Source organism: Stegostoma tigrinum, chromosome 26 (assembly GCF_030684315.1).
Source record: "Stegostoma tigrinum isolate sSteTig4 chromosome 26, sSteTig4.hap1, whole genome shotgun sequence".
In the NCBI taxonomy this organism is placed as follows: domain Eukaryota; kingdom Metazoa; phylum Chordata; class Chondrichthyes; order Orectolobiformes; family Stegostomatidae; genus Stegostoma; species Stegostoma tigrinum.
The window spans coordinates 39101136-39120575 of record NC_081379.1 but is presented as its reverse complement, the minus strand read 5'-3'; the positions used below and the strand labels follow the sequence as shown (position 1 = coordinate 39120575).

The window sequence follows — 19440 nt, the reverse complement described above, 5'->3', positions numbered from 1 at the left end:
GAGTATCGTGAGCAGGTTTGAGGAGAAGGAGCAACTTACTGCAGATGCTGGATCTGTACCGAAAGCAAGAAATCACAGCAGGTCTGGCAGAATCCAGGGAGAGACAACAAGCTAACGTTTTGAGTCTAGATGACTCTTCAACAGAGGTTTTAAGAGAATATTGCTGATGGCAGCCTTGGCTGTTTGCAATTCATTTGAAAGATAAAAAGGCTGTGATGGAGGAGTAGAAACACATGTTACAAAGTCCTTATGTAAGCCTGATGTGAGCAATTATTCACCTGGTTAACTTTTGTGACCCTGGGGAACACACCATTCCCCAACCAAGGCAGGGACTGGGAGGTGTCTGTCAACTCATCAAATGGCCAAGGCTTTGGGACATTGTTCTGAAAGGAGTCAAAAGGTGTTGTGCCATCTGCTTTCCTTCCCAGTGGGGAACCAGATGGCCTTTGTTTTTGGGCCTGTCTGAGTTTACAGACTCTTTTCGGGGGCATCAAAGGGAAAAACACTCTCCTCAGGGCCTGATCCACACATCTTTACCATGAATGGACAAAGTATTGGCAGAGGTTATCTTGTTCCTCCCTCTACCTTTGGTTATACAGTCCCAGGGCTGTACAGCATGGAAATGGACCCTTCGATCCAACCTACATTCAGATATCGTAAATGAGTCTAGTCCCATTTTCCAGCACATGGCCCAAACTATTCACATACCCATACAGATGCTTTTTGAAAGGTGTAATGGCGTTGGTGGTGTTTTCACTGGCTTAAACTCTGAAGAGGGTTGCTGGACCCGAAACATTGACTCTGTTCCTCGCTCCACTGATGCTGAGTTCCTGCAGCGTTCTCTGTGAGTTTGCTTCTCTGGCTTAAGGCCTGAACTGCTTGACGGAGCCTAATTAAGCTAACTGAGCCTCGTCTTGTGATGAAGGGGGATCATAGTGAGCCCCGTTGTTGATATAAAAACTCAGCGAAACATATTAGACTGTGTCGCCAAACTTCAGTACCATCATAAAACACAGAAAAAGAAACCAAAGCATAGAATATAAAGGCAGAAAAATGAAGAAGTGAAGAAAAAGTGGCTAACTTTACAGTTGGACCTGTCACAATAGCAAGTAGACAAAGAAGCAAGACAAAAGGATTGAAGATAGGAACTGCATCTTTATGGGAAAAAATTGTGTCTAAATATTGAAGTAAAACATTAATGGTTTCCTTCTTGCAGGGTCTGTTGCTAATTGACAAATTCAAGCTTCACGGATTTGAAAACTAAAATTTCATCAGGAATTTGTAATTAACCTGACTTAAGGATGACATTCACTCCAGTTTTCAGCACCTAGCAGTTTTAAGCATCTGGTAATTTGTTTCTGTCTAATAGTCACTGCACGTGTGACCATCAGAAATCTGGACACTAAAACCTCAACTGTTTTGTACTTCAGTGGCCAATCACTAACTCAGGTACATCCTGCCCACTGCTTGGAGACACACTGTTTTACCCTGATTCAGTTAAAATTCTAACAACATTTCACTGAAATCTCCAAATGCAATGTTTAGTGTTTCTGGTTCGAGGGGATAACACCAGTTCAGTTCTAACTGAAAGGACTGCAGAGGCTGTAAATCATGAAACAAAACAGAAATTGCTGGAAAAGCTCAGCAGGTCTGGCAGCATCTGTGAAAGAAAAAACAGAGTTAATGTTTCGGGTCTGGTGACCCTTCAGAGGAACAGCTCTGAGGAAGGGTCACTGGACCTGAAACATTAACTCTGTTTTTTCTTTCACAGATGCTGCCAGACCTGCTGAGCTTTTCCAGCAATTTCTGTTTTGTTTCCAGTCCAGTTCTAGTTGGTTCCTGTCCAACTGTAAAATGGGTTACAGACCCAGGGTCCCTGGACCTAAATCTAATTGGACTTAACACACATTCTCTCCCACTTCCTCCTGCACATAGCCCGGACTGCCCCTGGAACTTCCAGCAGCATTCCCTCCCCAGCCTAGACCATTTGACGTTGTTCCATATACCTGTCAAGTCCTCCCAGCCCATAACCCACATTCCTCATTCCCTCCCAGGAGTGGGAGTCCAGGATTGGACTTCCCTCCTGAGGAGAACAGTTGGCTAGTCAAAGGATAGCAGTGCTGGAGCTCAACAGCACCACCTGGCAACTCTATGGCTGCAGCTGGAAGGACAGCCAGCATTCCCAGGATGGTGGAGTGACCCAGTCTACAAGTAACTAACAGGGCTGTTGTAGAGCAGTGAGGAGCCTACCTCTGAACCAGGAGGCCCGGGTTCAAGTCCCATCTGCTCCAGAAGAGTGCAATAGCATCTCTGAACTGGTTGGTTAGAAACTATCTACAAGTGGGTAATGTGGAGAGCTGCCAGGGGAAGGGTTGGAGGGATTGCATTGGGAAGCAAAGTTGGTGGTTGATGTCACCTGGCTCACCTGAGTTCAAGGGCTGACTTTGAATGAGAGAATGGCCCTCTGTCCACTCTCTACCTGCTGTTCACACCACATAGTGACAGATCTGAATGGAACTGAGTTAATCCCAGTGGTGTGGTGTGATGTCCCCTTGAGGGCTCCAAGTGGGAAATTTGAGCACAGCTCTCCTCCTAGAACTTCATTCTGTTGGAGGCTGAAAGTTGTCTGACATCAGCCTGCTGAACAAGTTGCCTATCCTAAGACCATAACACCATAAGACATAGGAGTGGAAGTAAGGCCATTCAGCCCATCGAGTCCACTCCACCATTTAATCATGGCTGATGGCCATTTCAACTCCACTTCCCTGCACTCTCCCCGTAGCCCTTGATTCCTTGATTCCTATCTTTGAGCTTGCTACCTGGCAGAGCAGAAAAATCTGCCCAACCTTTCAGGTCCGCCACATGTCATCAGAGCGCATTCTGAGAGATCATCAAACTGATCAAGTTAGGTTCCTCCTTCAGTCATCTCTCTTCCTCCCTCTCTCTATATGGGACTACAGATTCATCAAAAGATTATAGTATTGGATTGCTCATTGGGCTGGAAAGTTAGTTCACAATGCAGAGTGAAGTCAACAATGTAGGTTCAATTTCTGCACCAGCTGAGGTTACTATGAAAGACTATCCTTCTCAACCTCTTTCTCCTCACTTGAGGCTTGGTGACCCTCAGGTTAAACAACCACCAGTTGTCTCTCCCTGTAATGACAGAGCAGCCCCTTTGGTCTGGTAGGGCTATGGCAACTTTACCTTTATAATTCAGAAGGAAACCCTTTGGCTTGTCATGTCCATGCTAACTCTCTGAGTCTTTCTCTCATGTGCATGCTAACTTGAGAGTCTTTCTCTCCTCTCTGTATTCCATACACAATATTGTGGGAGAGAATAAGGTCAACCAATTTGTGTGGACAGTGAATGTATTAGCTTTCCTACCCATTCACAATAGAGAGGTGGAAATCAGCTCCCAGAGCGTCCCCAGTATCGTTGCTGACAGGTGAAGGCCTGTTCTTGTTCCTCACTCAATCATGTTGAGACTAGTGGTCTGAATCCCAGCGTGGCTGTTTCGTATCCATGGACCAGGTGTCTTCTGTGACGGCAAGTTGTTAGAAAGAAAAACCACTTGTCATCTCAACATCAGCTCACAGTCTCCGGAGGGCGCACAATGTCGATGTTTCATGTTCAGATTAACACTTTGTTCAAAGAGCCAAGGGGCACAATTATAGTCCAGGACAAACATTCTTACAGAAACGATATGAAATCTCAAGTGAGGTCAAGCCAGTCATGAGGCAACTTAGTGATGTCAACAACGGCAGAAGTGGCACTAGTGTTGAATATGCTACGATCAGAAAGGAAAGACTTGCATTTACATAGCACCTTACCAAACCACTGGGCATCCCAAAGGGCTTCACAGCCAATGATGTACTGCTGAAATGTAACCACTGTTGTTACATATGAAGCGCATAAACAACAGGGGTAATGATTAGATAATTTACCAATGTTGATTGAAGGAGGAATATTGGCTGGAATACTGGTGAGATGGGTGTTTGTGGCACAATGGTAGTGTCCCTAACTCTGAGCCGGGAGATGCACGTTCAAGTTCCACCTAGTCCAGAGGTGTGCTGTAACATCTCTGAGCAGGTTGATTAGAAAACACCTCCTGGTCTAAACACCCGATGCCTCCAATAGTTCCAGAGGGTTGTTTTGTTTATGATGACAGGCAGGACCTTGGTTAACATCTTAATGTTGGAAAAGTTTGTCCTTTTTTCCAAAGGGAATGGAGTGTAAAAATAAGGAGAAATATTTGCTAAAACTATATGAGGCACAGCTAGAATACCATGAACAGTTTTGCCCCCATCTGTCAGGAAAGATCCCTAACATTGAAGGCGGTCTAGAGAAGGTTCACTAGGCTTATACTAGATATGGAGGGACTGTCTTATGAGGAAAGGTTAAATAGACTCATTGGAATATATAAGAATGAGAGGGGATCTTATTGAAACATACACGATTCTTAAAGGATGCCAGGATAGATGAGAAGAGATCGTTTCCCATTGTGGGGGAGTATAGGCAGAAAAGGTAAAATTTCAGAATAAAATGTCTTACGTTTAAGACAAAGATGGGAATGAATTTTTTCTCTCAGAGGGAAGCGAATCTGTGGAATTCTTCACCACAGAGAGCTATGGATATCATTAAGAATATAGGAGTTATGGAGAAAAGGCAGGAAAGTGAAATTGAAGATGGGATCAGATCAGACACAACCTCATTGAATGGCAGAGAAGACTCGGTGGGCTGAATGGCCTCCTTCTGCCCCTACATCTTATAGTCTTATGGATCAGATAGACTGTGTTCCCACCTTCAGTTCAACAGTCAGGGCAGCTGTTTGGCTGAGAAACGAGGGAGCTAATAGGACCCGCGTAAATGTGGCATGGTGTGAGCCCGTGTCTGTGTGCCAGGACGGTGGAAAGCTGTCGGGACATTTTCTAATCGAGCCATTCAGAGGTGTGCTAGTATCAGTTGTGACCCAGTGGGGCAGCACAGAATCACACAGCTGTCATGGAGCAGGAGAAGGCCATTCAGCCCATCATTGTATCTCCACTCTTACCTCCAAGTTAGAATGTTGTAGGGTCAAGTCCCACCCCTGAAGCCTGATCAAGGCTGACATTACAGTGAAAAGCTAAGCAGGTGCTGTGCTAGGTGCTTATGTGAGATATTCATTGAGGCCCCATCTATTCTCCTAATTACCAGGAACCAGGACACTGTTTTAAAGAGAGCAGAAAGAGTTCTCCTCAGTTCCCCAGCTAATGCTTCTCCCTTGAGCAGCATCAAGTCACCTAGACTCGAAATATTAGCTTGCTTTCTCTCCACAGATGCTGCCTGAGCCGCTATGATCTCCATTATTTGTTGTTTTCAGTCATTGCCAGAAAACTGTCATTTTCTCTTCTGGTCAGGTGGGCCAATGGGCTGAGGAGTGATAGATGGAGTTTAATTCAGATAAATGTGCGGTGCTGCATTTTGGAAAGGCAAATCAGGGCAGGAGTTATATATTTGATGGAACTGTCCTGGGGAATGTTGCTGAAAAAAGAGTGCAAGTTCATACTTCCTTGAAATATTCCTTGAAAGGAATTGCAGGCAGACAGGATAGTGAATAAGGCATTTGGTATGCTTACCTTTATTGGTTAGTGCATTGAGTATAGGAGTTGGACAGCCTTGTAGCGGCTGTACAGGACATTGGTTAGGCCACTATTGGAATGATGCATGCAATTCTGGTCTCCCTGCTTTCGGAAGGATGTTATGAAACTTGAAAGGACTTAGAAAAGAATTACAAGGATGTTGCCAGGGGTGGAGGGTTTGAGTTACAGGGAGAGGCTGAATAGGCTGGGACTGTTTTCTCCTGGAGCATTGGAGGCTGAGGTTTATAAAATCATGAGGGGTATAGTGAGAGTGACTAGCCAAGGATCATTTCCAACGGTGGGGGAGTCCAAAACTAGAGGGGCATAGGTTTAAGGTGAGAGGTGAAAGATATAGAAGGGACCTAAGGGGCAACTTTTTCACACAGAGGGTGGTGCGTGTATGGAACGAGCTGCCAGAGGAAATGGTGGAGGCTGGTACAATTACAACATTTAAAAGGCATTTGGATGTGTATGTGAATAAACAGGCTTTAAAGGGATATGGACCAAATGCTGGCAAATGGGACTAGATTAATATAGGATATCTGGTCAGCATGGGTGAGTTGGATCGAAGGGCCTGTTTCTGTGCTGTACTTCTCTATGACTCTATGGTCATCGTTGTTTCTGGAATCTTGCTGTGCTAAAATTGGCTGCTGTAATTCCCCCTCATACAAATACAAGCCATTCTTTTCCGTCATGTGTGCCTTTTCGATCACAACTGACAAAATGGAGAAGCAAAATATTGTCAATGGTGGGAATCACATTTTGCCCTCACGTCTGCAATTTTATTTTTGAACATTTTGCTTTCTGACCACAGACAGTAGGTTCTGAGCACAACCAGATTCTGAGCTAAGATCGGAAATGTATTGGTTATGTTACTGTGTTCACAAATGATGGGCATTGTATTTCCTGAGTTTATTATCTTTGAGGAAAGTTTAAATGATTCAAAATCGCACTCCATTCCATTTTCTCTGAAAGTGAACAATCTAGCACCTCTACTCCCTTTGGCCCTGTATTTCAACTGTGTGAAAGTGATTAATGCATTACGTTCTGAAGCAACCCGATACAGCTCTGTAAGAAAACAGACTTAAAGTGCAAAGGTTCATTCCTCAGTGATGGATTCCTAATGGCCCGAGCTTATCCCTGAGGATAACATGAGCAGATGTGTTATGAAGTTAAGGATCAGAAAACACCTTTGAATATAGCAGTTGGGATGTCATATTGAAGTTGTACAGGATGTTCATGAGTCCTCTTCTGGAGGATTATGCCCTGGTCTCCCTGTTATAGGAAAGATATTTTTAAACTGCAGAGGATTAGAAGAGATTTACCCAGATGTTGCCGTGAATGGAGAGTTTAACTTATTAGGAGAGGCTAGATAGAGTTGTAGAGGCATACAGCATGGAAACAGACCCTTTGGTCCAATTTGTCCAGATATCCAAAATAAATCTAATCCCATTTGCCAGCATTTGGCCCATATCCCTATAAACCCAATTCACGTACCCATCCAGATGCCTTTTAAATGTTGTAATTGTACCAGACTCCACCACTTCCTCAAGCAGCTCATTCCATACACGCACCACCTTCTGTGTGAAAACATTGCCTGTTAGGTCCCTTTTAAATCTTTTCCCTCTCACCTTAAACCTATGCCCCTCTAGTTTTAGACTCTCCCACTCTGTGGAAAAGACCTCGTCCATTTACCCTAGCCATACCCGTTATGATTTTATAAACCTCTATAAGGTCACCGCTCAGCCTCCGGTGTTCCAGGGAATATAACTCCAGCCTATTCAGCCTCTCCCTATAATTCAAACCCTCAAACCCTGGCAACATCCTTGTAAATCTCTTCTGAATCTTTTCTAATTTCACAAGCTTCTTTCTATGGGAGGGTGACCAGAATTGCATGCAGTATTCCATTTGTGGCCTAACCAATGTCCTGTACAGCCACAACATGACCACCCAACTCCTACACTGAATGCACTGACCAATAAAAGCAAGTTTGCCAAACATTCTTCACTATCCTATCTACCTGCCAATCCACTTTCAAGGAACTATAAACTTGCACTCCAAGGTCTCTTTGTTCAGCAACACTCCCCAGGACCTTACCATTAAGTGTATAAATCCTGCTCTGATTTGCCTTTCCAAAGTGCAGCACCTCATATTTATCTAAAATAAACTTCATCTGTCACTCCTTGGCCCACTGGCCCATCTGATCAAGATCCCATTATACTCTGAGGTAATCTTCTTCACTGTCCACTCTATCTTCAATTTTGATGTCATCCGTAAACTTACCAACCATACCTCCTATGTTCACATCCAAATCATTTATATAAATGACAAAAAGCAGTGGAGCCAGCACTGATCCTTGTGTCAAATAGCTGATCACAGACTTCCAGCCTGAAAAGAAACCCTCCACCACTGCCCTCTGCCTTCTACCTTTGAGCCAGTTCTATATCCAAATGGCTAGTTCACCCTGTACTTCATGTGATCTAACCTTCCTAACCAGTCTACCATAAGGAACCTTGTCAAATGCCTTACTGAAATCCATATAAATCACATTCACCACTCTGCTCTCATCAATCCTCATTGAGTTTTTTGTAGAAGTAACATTCCAGTTAGAGAGACGCAACTTCCCATGCACAAAGCCATGTTGACTATCCCTATTAATAGTCCTTGCCTTTCCAAATACATGTAAATCCTGTCCCTCAGGATTCCCTCAAACAACTTGCTCATCATTGATGCTAGGCTCACCAGTCTACAGTTTCGTGGCTTTCCATACCACCTTTCTTAAATAGTGGCACCATGTCAGCCATCCTCCAGTGGCTATCAATGATGCTGAAATATTTCAGCAAGGGGGCCCAGCAATCACTTCCTCAGCTTCCCAAAGAGTCCTTGGGTACACCTGATCAAGTCCTAGGGATTTATCCACCTTTATGCATCCTAAGACATCTAGCATCTCCTCTGTGTTATGGACATTTATCAAGATGTTGCTATTTAGTTCCCCACATTCTCTATCTTCCATACCTTTCTCCATGGTAAATGCTGATGCAAAATATTCCTTCAGTATCTCCCACATATGTTTCCTCCTTATTCTTGACCAAAACCTCCAATTCTCTAGTCATCCACCACGTCCTACACCTACCAGCCTTGCCCTTCACCCTAACAGGAGCATACTGTCTCTGGACTCACATCATCTCATTTTTGAAGGCTTCCCATTTTCCAGCTGCCCTTTTACCTGTAAGCATCCGTGCCCCCCCCCCCACCCCGCCCAATCAACCTCTGAACATTCTTGCCTAATACCGTCAAAATTGGCCTTCCTCCAATTTAGATATTTAACACTTAGATCTGGTCTATCCTTTTCCATCACTATTTTAAAATTAATTGCATTATGGTTACTGGCTCCAAAGTGCTTTCCTACTGACACCTCAATCACCTGCCCTGCCTTATTTCCCAAGATTAGATCAAGTTTTACACCTTCTCTAGTAGGTACATCCACATACTGAAGCAGACAATTTTCTTGTTCACACTTAACGAATTCCTCTCCATCCAAGCCCTTAACACTGTGGCAGTCCCAGTCTATGTTTGGAAAGTTAAACTCCCCTACCAGGACCTAGTGGGACAGAACACCAACACTTCACCAGAGATGCACTGACCATGTTTCCTAACAGGGTGATGAAACATCTGGGAACAAACACATCGGCTGGGCCGGCAAGTCCACAGCCTCATCCATAACACGAACTACAAATCTTGTCCAAAACAATCCAGTCTGGTCACTATTATAGATTTACAAAAAAAAAACAGCCACTTAGCAGCTCCCCTGCTGTGATCTCTCACACATGGGTTTGTCCAAGGTCAGCTGCCAATTTTGCTGTTTGTATATTTTTCTTAGACCAACTCCGATGCCCAGAGGTACTGGAAATCCAACAGCAGAGGCAGTAGCTGTAAAGGTTCACTGCTGGGTCAGACAGCAGTGCAGGGTTCTTTCTCCATGGGCTTTCTCACCGCCTATGTATCTCTTCCTCCTTTTTAAAGTGCCGTTGTTTTGACCTTTATTCCTCCAGAGTTCCAAAGCAATGCAACAGCTTATAAAACAGTAATCACTGCTCCTAGAATTCGAGGAAATCAACTCCAACGCTGAAAATATCTCAAGGAAAGGAGCTGAACTTACAGAGACAATTTTTTTTCCTGTCCTCCACCTTGGATTGCAGCTGGGAATATTTTCACTGGAGCGCAGGAGGTTGAGGGCTGACCTTGTAGAGGTTTATAAAATCGTGAGGGGTATAGATAAGGGGAATGGCAGGTGTCTTTTCCCCAGGGTGGGGGATTTCAAGAAATGGGGGGCATTATTTTTAAGGTGAGAGGAGAAAGATTTAAAAAAAGACACAAAGGGTAATTTTTTTACATAGACAGTGGTTGGTTTGTGTGGATTGAACATCTTGGGGAAGCGATTGATGCAGGTACAGCTTGAAGGGTTAAAAGACATTTAGATAAGCATGTGAATAGGAAATGTTTGGAGAGATGTGGGCCAAATACAGGCAGGTGAGGCTCAAATAGTTTGGGGTTACAGTCATTACAGGCTGGTCAGACTGTCAGGTCTGTTTCCATGCTCTATCGCTCTAACACTGGAATTCTGCTTCCTACTTGACACATTGGTCAGGAGGCAGGAATCAACTTGGAGGGAACAGGTAGGTCTGGTGGGGAAGTGGAGCCAGTGAATGGGGGCTTTGCGGGGGGAATGGTTGTAGCCAAGATACTGGATCCAGATGCAGTGGGAGTGGAGGTGGGACATGGTGGTAGTGGCTTGTCCTTGGAGGACATAGTGCAGGGATGGCTCATTGACCCTGGAGGAAGTGGTCCCATTCCTGCCCTATCTCCCTGTTACTGAGAATTTAATTGACTTGGAGCCCAAAAGTAGCAATCATCTCCTCTGTCTGGTCTCCTCAAACTGGCAAAACTGGATGGTCAGTCATGCTTGAACTGGTCAGAGTGACCTGCAGAAAACCTTGCGTCTAGCCTCGTCGCTACTTATAGGCAGTATTGCATAAAACAAGTAAAATGTTCCTCTTGGCACTGAGTGTGCACTGAATGTTACATTCTCACAGAATGCTGGCTTTAACAGCATAAAGACGAAATACAAAAAAATTGATTTATCACACTCTACAAAGGGACAGCAGGTTAGCTGCAGCATCACTGCCTTTCTACACTATACACCCCACCAAGATTGAGCTATCTGATGATGCTTGTGAGAGCTGGTAACTTGCCAATCACATTGCATTGATTCATTTCAGATGAAAATGATGAAGGAAAGTCTCCCTGACACTGTGCTCATCTCCTTGGTATTCAAACTTACTCCATTCCTCATTGCTATTAGCCAATACGATAATGTTACAAGCTGTGGCTTGTAATCACTTCCTTTCCCTATCATTCGCTCATTTTTACCAATAATAACATCCACAGTGCTGCTTAGCACAAACCAAAGATCTTCCCAGGCCACTAAGGTCAGTTTTGTACAATGGTGTATAAACCAGCTGAGATATCTTGAATATCACAAGGTTCATACAAAACATGGAGGAAATCAGAGTTATACACGAGAGGATAAATGTTTTTGAACAGAATTCACGTCCACACTTCTGCTGTCCTTTCTCTTAGTATCAATCTTAAATTCTCTTCACTCCTGGAAATAATCAAAGCACATTTCTATTCCCTTTTCACTTAGTTACAGCTTTCCCTTTCCCTTTCTCACCTATGAGCTGTTTCTCGACAGTCTTACTGATTTGTTAACATTCTGACCCACCCTTGCGGTTGTATCACCAAGTGCTCCTTTTTGATCATTAATAGTGCTGGAAAGGAATACTTTCTTACTAATGTCTTAGTCCTTCTGACATTGGTCCAGAGGAAGCAAATACTAGAGTGATTTTTAAAGGGTGTCTTGACAAATGTATGAATAGGATGGGAGTAGAGGGATATGGTCCCTGGAGGGTAGGGGGTTTTAGTTGTCACGGGCAGCATATCAATGCAGGCTTGGAGGGCCGAAGGGCCTGTTCCTGTACTGTAATTTTCTTTGTTCTTTGTACATGTTTATTTGCAAATTTAGCTCCTGTCAAAGCCTGGTCATATTGGATGCTTTGGTACAGCCCAACAACATAACAGATTGGATAAATTCCAAATGAAAAATTTACAGTCTTGTATACAACCTATTGAATTCCATTATGCACTCTTTCATCGTACTATTTTCAGTTCTAAATTTATTAAAATCTGACCATGCCTTACAAGCAGTCGATAAATGATCTCTTTTGATAAATTGAAAGTTAAAAAGTTGCCCAAACTTTCAACCATGTTCAAATGATCAGGCTCCAATTCTAAAACAAAATCTTCTCTCTTCTGCAAATTTGTGCAATTGCTAAGGCCAAGCCTCATTCCCTCTTCAGTGAAGTAGCCCCACGGATACTTCAGCATCCACTGGCCATAGGCTCACTTACAGGACATAATGGTGGCTAATTGTATGCCAAAACTTTACATTTTGACTCAGACATCCGCTGCAACAAATGTTACAAAGTAGAAGAAAAATATTCTCGAACAAAATCCAAATTTGTGCTTTCTAGGAGAGCTTTATTTCAGTAAAGTATACTCTATAAAACCCACTTCTGACTGATTACTAGCTCATCACATTTATCCAGCAAATTATCACCCAATCAACCGTTCATTAACAAATCCATCACCTTCCCAGCTCAGCACAAGCTGGAAGAGCAGCATCTCATTTTCCATTTGGGATTCCTGCAGCCTTAACATCGAGTTCAACAATTTTAGGGCTTTCCGTAAGACTGGGTCTGTCTAACCAAGGTTGTAGGGTCTTTTCACCAGCGAAAAAATATGTTTAACTGAATCAAGTGAGTAAACTAAACAAGAAATCTCAGACAAAAAGTAAATGTTAATGTTACTACTAGGGGAATTAGCCCTTTTTTCAGAGAAATGTTGGAGGTGGGTACAATTACAGCACTTAATATGCATATGGCTGGGCATATGAATAGAAAGGGTTTGGGTGGATATGGGCCAAATGCTAGAAAATGTGACTAGGTCTGTTGAGGATGTCTGGTTGACATAGGTGAGTTGTACTGAAAGGTCTGTGTCCATGCTGTATGACTCATTGACTCTATGATTTTTTATAATGACATATAAATGATATTTATAAATGACGTTTGTATGAAAGCTTTCACAATCATTGGATATCAATGAAGTAAATTTGAAGTGTAGTCATGGCTGTGATGTAGGAAGCGTGACAGCTAATATACGCAAAGCGAGCTCCCACAAACAGCAAGTGATAATGACCTGATGATCAGTTTTCTTCCAACAGTTAACTTTCAAACGGCCAATGAGAAGCTTGGTTACCTTCACAGAATGATGTTGTGGGCAGCTTGTGTCACTCTGACTTTAACAGGGGCATCTTGTTTTCCTCAGGAGAAGCTTGCATCAGTCAAGTTTCCCATTGCTTCAGGATGGTGGACTGGGATTGGTGGGTCACCCTGCGTGATCCCAGAGACATCATGGCAAAGCACCCCACACTAATCCTCAATGAGATTGTCTTCTATGTCCTGGCCCTCTTGAGCCTGAAGCACGCAGCCCGGAATGGAGGAAGGTAAATAAAATTGCATGATTTTTTAGCGATTCATCTTTATCTTTGATTGAACTGTGACTGAGCCACGTCTCTACAAGGCTTCAAGTTTAGCATCCAGAATGAATCTTTACAGCTCCCAACTACAACTCATGGTGTATAACAAAGTATTGAAAAGTAAATAATGATGATTAGAGTTAGGCTTTCCCTATGGTGTAGGCCCAATGTGGCTGAATAGCCTCTTTCTGTGTGATAACCATTCTCTGATTCTATGAAGTACTGGGTACAACATGTGCCATTAGAGAAAATACCATGTTATTAAAAATTGACTCTCCTTCTTGTTAAAGATCCTCCACTATTCTCTGGCAATTGACCTATATCCACTCTCTGCATAAATTGGCCTGATTTGGTAAACAAGACTTCATCGTGGCTTGGCTCAACCTATTGATTCCCCCACCCCTGCCTCTGACAAAAAGTCTAGTTCTTTAGCTCAATCTCTCAGTGTTTCTTGCCTCAGAAGACACTAATCTGCTGAGGGATTGGGTTATTGCCCATGTTCAGAATGCATGGGTGAGTGAGTGCTAATCAGGCTACTTGACTGCAGTGGGGGTGGGGTTTGGAAGGGCTAGGAGAGAGAAGTGGAATGGTCTGAGCTCCATTCTATTCCCACCTGCACCCATTCTTTTCAAAGGTGGGAGTGGTATAGAAGGAGGAGTTGGGTAGGATTCCCTTATAGAAGCAGCTATCACTATCCATACTGACCAAACGAAGGTGGCACTAGGGAAAGCGGGAAATACTGAGGCTAATTGTATAGCATTCCCTCCTGTTACCCAGCAGGGACTGGGAAGTTAAAAGCGGACCAGGTTACAAATCTAAAATCTCTCTTCTGTCTCACTGAAAACAGTGGAACAACCGAAGCCACTTGCACACGATGCAATGGAAACCACGACACTTCCAGGATAAGTTCACCCAGCCTACATCCCAGTCGGAATAGTCCTCAAATAGAACACTGGCCTAGAACCTGTGGAGTGCCAATTCTCTAACCAGCACTATCACCAGCAAAATCAGTGAAGTTACCCTTTGTGTGCCCTCAATCTGTATGCTCACAATCTCTGTGCCAAAGTGTCAATGTTGGCTCAGTTGGCGATTTCTTGATGGCCTGAGACTGTGAAAGGCTCTATATAAATGCAAACTTTATCCTCGGCAAATGGGATCCTTGTTTTATTATCTAATTAGACGCATAGAATTCAAAAGCAAAGGAAGTTACGGTGAATCTTCATAAGACAGTGGTTTGGCATCAGCTGAAGTTTGTGTTCAATTCCATGTACCACACTTGAGAAAGGCTGTGGATGCTCTGGAGCGGGTGCATAAACATTTTACTTACTTACTTAGCTCCCTACAGTGTGTAAACAGGCCCTTCGGCCTAACAAGTCCACACCAACTCTTACAGCATCCCACCCAGACCCATCCGCCTATAAGCAACCTCATCTACACATCCCTGGATGCTACAGGAAATTTCCCACAGCCAATCCACCTAGCCTGCACATCTTTGGGCTGTGGGAGGAAACCGGAGCGCCCGGAGGAAACCCACACAGACACGGGGAGAATGTGCAAACTCCACACGGACAGTCGCCCGAGGGTGGAATTGAACCCGGGTCCCTGGTGCTGTGAGGCAGCAGTGATAATATTTTCAGATGAGCAATCTCAGATTTATGGATGATTTGGAGACACTGGGCTCTTCTCCTTCGAGCAAGGCTGAGGAGATGAAATTGTTCAAAATCTTGAGCGGTCAGATGGTGCAGAAGGGGAGAAACTGCTCCCTTTAACAGAATAGTTGAGAACAGGCAAAATGGGACTGGTGTTCTTGTTTGGGAAACTTGGTCGGCATGGATGAGTTGGGCCGAAGGGCCCGTTTCCATGCGGTATGACGCTAAAACCAGTGAGTGGCAGAAGAGTTAAAGGCTACACAAGGAATTTGTTTTTACATAGCATATTGTTGGGATCGTGAGAGAGTGGTACATGCAGAATCAAACAAGATTTTCAGAAGGTACTGGATAAATATTTGCAGGGCCAGCAGGGGAGGGGAGGGGAGGGAGACTGGTTACTTTTGCTGAAGTTGGTATGGGCTGGATAGACTGAATGGTCTCTTTCTACACTGTATTCATTCTATGATTCTGTAAGAGAGGTTTCCGAAGGGCATACTGAAGCTTAAGGACGAGGTAGTTGAAGGCATCGTCCATGATGCTGGAGTGATTAAAATCTGGAATGCTGCAGCATTGGAGATTTACAGAGATCTCAAAGTTATGTTGTATTGGAGAAGGTGAGAGTGAAAGGGAGGGGTAAGGCCATGAAGGGAATTTCGAATAAGGATGATCATGTTAACATCTGGGTTTCATCTAACTGGGAACCAATGTACAGCAACGAACAGAGGGAGGATTGAATGAATGGAAACTGATTTGACACAGGCAGCAAAGCTTTAGGGGTTACGATGGGTAGGAGGCTATCCGTGGGAATATCGTGTGTAGAGGTAGGAAAGATGGACCAGGCTTTCAGCAACACATGGACTGAGGTAGATTGGAATCAGAAAACATTACATCAGCGGAAATAAATGACCTTAGCAATGATGCTAATAAGCTCATCTCAAGATTAAGTACATTGTGAACAGTTTGATCTAGTTTCAGACTATTGTCAGGAAGGGAGATGGAGTCAGGGAACTTTAGTTGGATTAAATTTCTGCTTGGATGTCAGGGAAGCAATCTGACAATCCGACAAATGAAAGTGCTGGTCATTGACTTCAGGGAGAAAGGTGGAAGGCACACGCCTATCTACATCGATGGAGCTGAGATGGAGATGGTCAGCTGCATCAAGTTCTTAGGAATGACGATCACCAGCAATCTGTTGATGCGACAGTCGATGAAGCTCACGGACACACTTGCTTCCTTGGAAGGCTACGGATATTTGATATGTCCAGAAAAACTCTTCCTAATATTTAAACATGCACTATAGAAAACATTCTATCTGGATACATTCTATCTGGATGCATAACAGCTTTGCATGGCAACTGCTCTTTTCATTCTATAAGTAACTATAAAGAGTTGTGAACACAGCCGAGTCCATCACATAAACCATCTATTGACTCCATCTACATTTCTTGCTGCCTTGGGAAGGCAGTCAATATCATCAAAGACCCCTCCCACCCTGATTATACTCCCTTCCAAACCAGCAGACACAAAAGCTTAAACACGTGGACCAACAAGTTCAAGAACTGTTTCTTCCCTGCTGTTATTAGACAGCTGAATGGACCTCTCCAATTTCAAATTCAATGTTGATCCCACTTTTTATGCACCTTCTCTATAGCGTAACATTGTGCTCTTTGCTCTGTTCTATTACCCTAATGCACTGAGTATGGTATGATCTGCCTGTACTGCACACAAAACAAAACTTTTCACTATACCTAGGTACATGTGACAATAATAAATCAAATCAAAATTTGGAAACAGTGGAGGTTTTAGGACAGGTGTGGTCAGGTAGACTTTGTTGTTGTTGATGTGGATGAGGGTGAGAGGATAATCAGTTCAGGTTACTCCCTGGATACAGCTGGCAAGATAAGAACAGAAGCTGGTGAAAGTGGACCCAACCAGTGGGATAGCAGGGAAAAGGTACCGGAGAAAAATTGTGTGGTCAAATATGTCAAAAGCTGCAGAAAGGCTTGAAAAGGATCTTTTGTCCCAGTCACAGAGGGTGGCTCTGAAAAGAGCTGTTTCTTTACTGTAGGAGGGATAGAAGCCTGAGTGGGGAGATTCACAGTGACGACCTCTAAATGTCCATATCGCTTCTGCAGTGTGTTTAAATGTCGTCAATGTCATTTCATTTCTTTGAAGTTAGGTATCTATGGTAAGAAGAGATGCCACCAAGTCTGTTGAAAGCTGTAATTATCAAGGTTCATGATGCAATTTGGTCCCGTAAAAAAAAATGACAGGCGTATTACTCATCCCTAATCACCCACAACTTTACATATAAAGCAAACAGCCTCCTCACCAAATTGTATTTTAAAATACTGTGGATTATTTTTCCTAAATTCTACAGGAGGCTGACTGAAAGTGCCAAAATTTTCATGAATTATTTACAGTTGTTCCCTTGGTATTTCTGCGTTTCCCTGCAGCCATGCCCTTGTTAAAATGTCAACTCTGAATTCATTATTGTTCAAGCTGATGGCTGCAGTTCAGCTAGTAACACTCTCACTTCTGGCTCTCAAGATTTTGGGCTTCAAAGTTACGTTTCTGGGCTTAAACAAAGAATCGAGGCTGATCTCCCTGTGTAGTACCAGGGGAGTGCCACACTGTCAGAGGTGCTGCCTGATGAGATGTTAAAATAAGACCTTAGAATGAACACCGATGTCTGTAGATAATTGAAACCAGACAGCAAAGGCAACAGATAACAAGGTGTGGAACCGGATGAACACAGCAGACCGGGCAGCGTCAAAGGAGCAGGAAAGCTGACGTTTCGGATCTGGACCATTCTTCGTCGGCAGTTCCTCTATCCCTGAGCAAAGACAACAGCTGTGCAGGTCACTCCTGGATCAGACAGCAGTGTTGGCTCCTTTCCCTGTTTGAATCACTGCCCATGTGGTCACTGCCCTTGTCTGCCTTCCTCCTTTTTAAAGTGCTGTTGTTTTGATCCTTTTAAGCTCTAAGACAATGCAACAGCTTTACAAAACAGTAATTACTGCTCCTAGAATTTGAGAAAATCAGCTCCAAAACTGAAAATACCTCAAAAAAGGAGCAGCTTTTACAGTCACCATTTTTACCTGTCCTCCATCTTGGATGACCCAGAATCCTGCTTTAGGAAGGATATTGTGAAACTTGAAAGAGTTCAGTCAAGATTTACGAGGATGCCACCAGGGTTGGGGGTTTTGAGCTGTAGGGAGAGCCTGAATAGGCTGGGGCTCTTTTCCCTGGAGCATCAGAGGCTGAGGGGTGACCTTATAGAGGCTCATAAAATCATGAGGGACATGGATGGGGAGTGAATAGCCAAGGTCTTTTCTCTGGGGTGGGGGAATCAAAATCTAGAGGGGCATAGGTTTAAGGTGAGATGGGAAGGATTTAAAAGGGACCCAAGTGGCAACTTTTTCACACAGAGGGTGGTACATGTATGGAATGAGTTGTCAGAGGAAGTGGTGGAGGCTGGTACAATTACAACATTTAAAAGGCATTTGGATGGGTATATGAATAGGAAGGGTTTAGAGGGAGATGGGCCAAATGCTGGAAAATGGGGCTAGATTTATTTAGGATACCTGGTCGGCATAGACATGTTGGACCGAAGGGTCAGTTTCTGTGCTGTACATCTCTAATGACTCTATCTCATTCATCTGTTCAGATGGTCCCAAGCACAACTTTAGAAAAAGTATGCCCTGGTCAATATTTGTACCTTACTCATCATCACAAAAGCAGATTAGCTGGTCATTATCTCATTATCTGTGGGAATTTGCGATGCATAAACTGGCCCACTTAACAACGTAGGCTCTCTACCTCAGCAGTGTTCCATTGGCTGAAAAGCATTCTGAGACTCCTGATGGTCGTGAGTACCAATTTGCATATACAAATGCAAATCTTTCCTTTCCTTTTCATTGACATTCATTGCTTTACGTCAGTTCCCATGGCATCCCTGCGTTCCCCATAATCCAAAACCCTTCAACTCTGGCTGGACTCAACAGACAAGTTTACCATGTGCTGGACTTTTGAGTACAATGAATTTCTGAGGGTGAGGGGGCACAGTTCCAAAATTATGGGCATTTCCTGTACCCTTTGGGCCTCACCTTTCCTCATCTACCAACTGTCCTGCTCCCCTGAGTTTGTCTTCACTTATTCACTAGGCAGAAGGACTTGTGTAATTTACACAAATTTGGTCAGCCAGCTTCCCTGTCAACACTGTACATTCGTAACATAGCCCTTCTGGATGACAGAAGAACAGCACTGGCAGCTCAGCTGACTCAGGCTAAACATACCCGTTAAATTTACAACTGAAAACAATTCACACTCAGAAGGCAACAGTCTACATCATTGCAACAATTTGAAAGGAATTCACTTTGGAAGTTCCTGAGATGATGGAAGTATCACATGAAAGCAAATGCTTTCTTTCTTGGGTGCAATGAAACCATTTTCCATAATTTAGAGCTTGCGCAGACTATTATTTTGTGATCTGAAGATAATAAAAGTTCTCTGG

At 43.6% G+C, this 19440-nt stretch overlaps 1 protein-coding gene across 4 annotated transcripts in view; it reads left to right on the top strand.

Annotated features, from left to right (window-relative positions):
* The window catches only part of LOC125463976 (uncharacterized), a 145799-nt gene that overhangs the window by 17091 nt on the left and 109268 nt on the right, over positions 1-19440 (top strand). For all 4 annotated transcript variants that reach the window (XM_048555826.2, XM_048555828.2, XM_048555827.2 and 1 more), the window contains one exon: positions 13065-13242. In XM_048555826.2, coding sequence (XP_048411783.1) covers positions 13103-13242 — 140 coding nt within the window. In that variant the 5' untranslated portion in view covers positions 13065-13102. The remainder of the gene's footprint in view (positions 1-13064; positions 13243-19440) is intronic.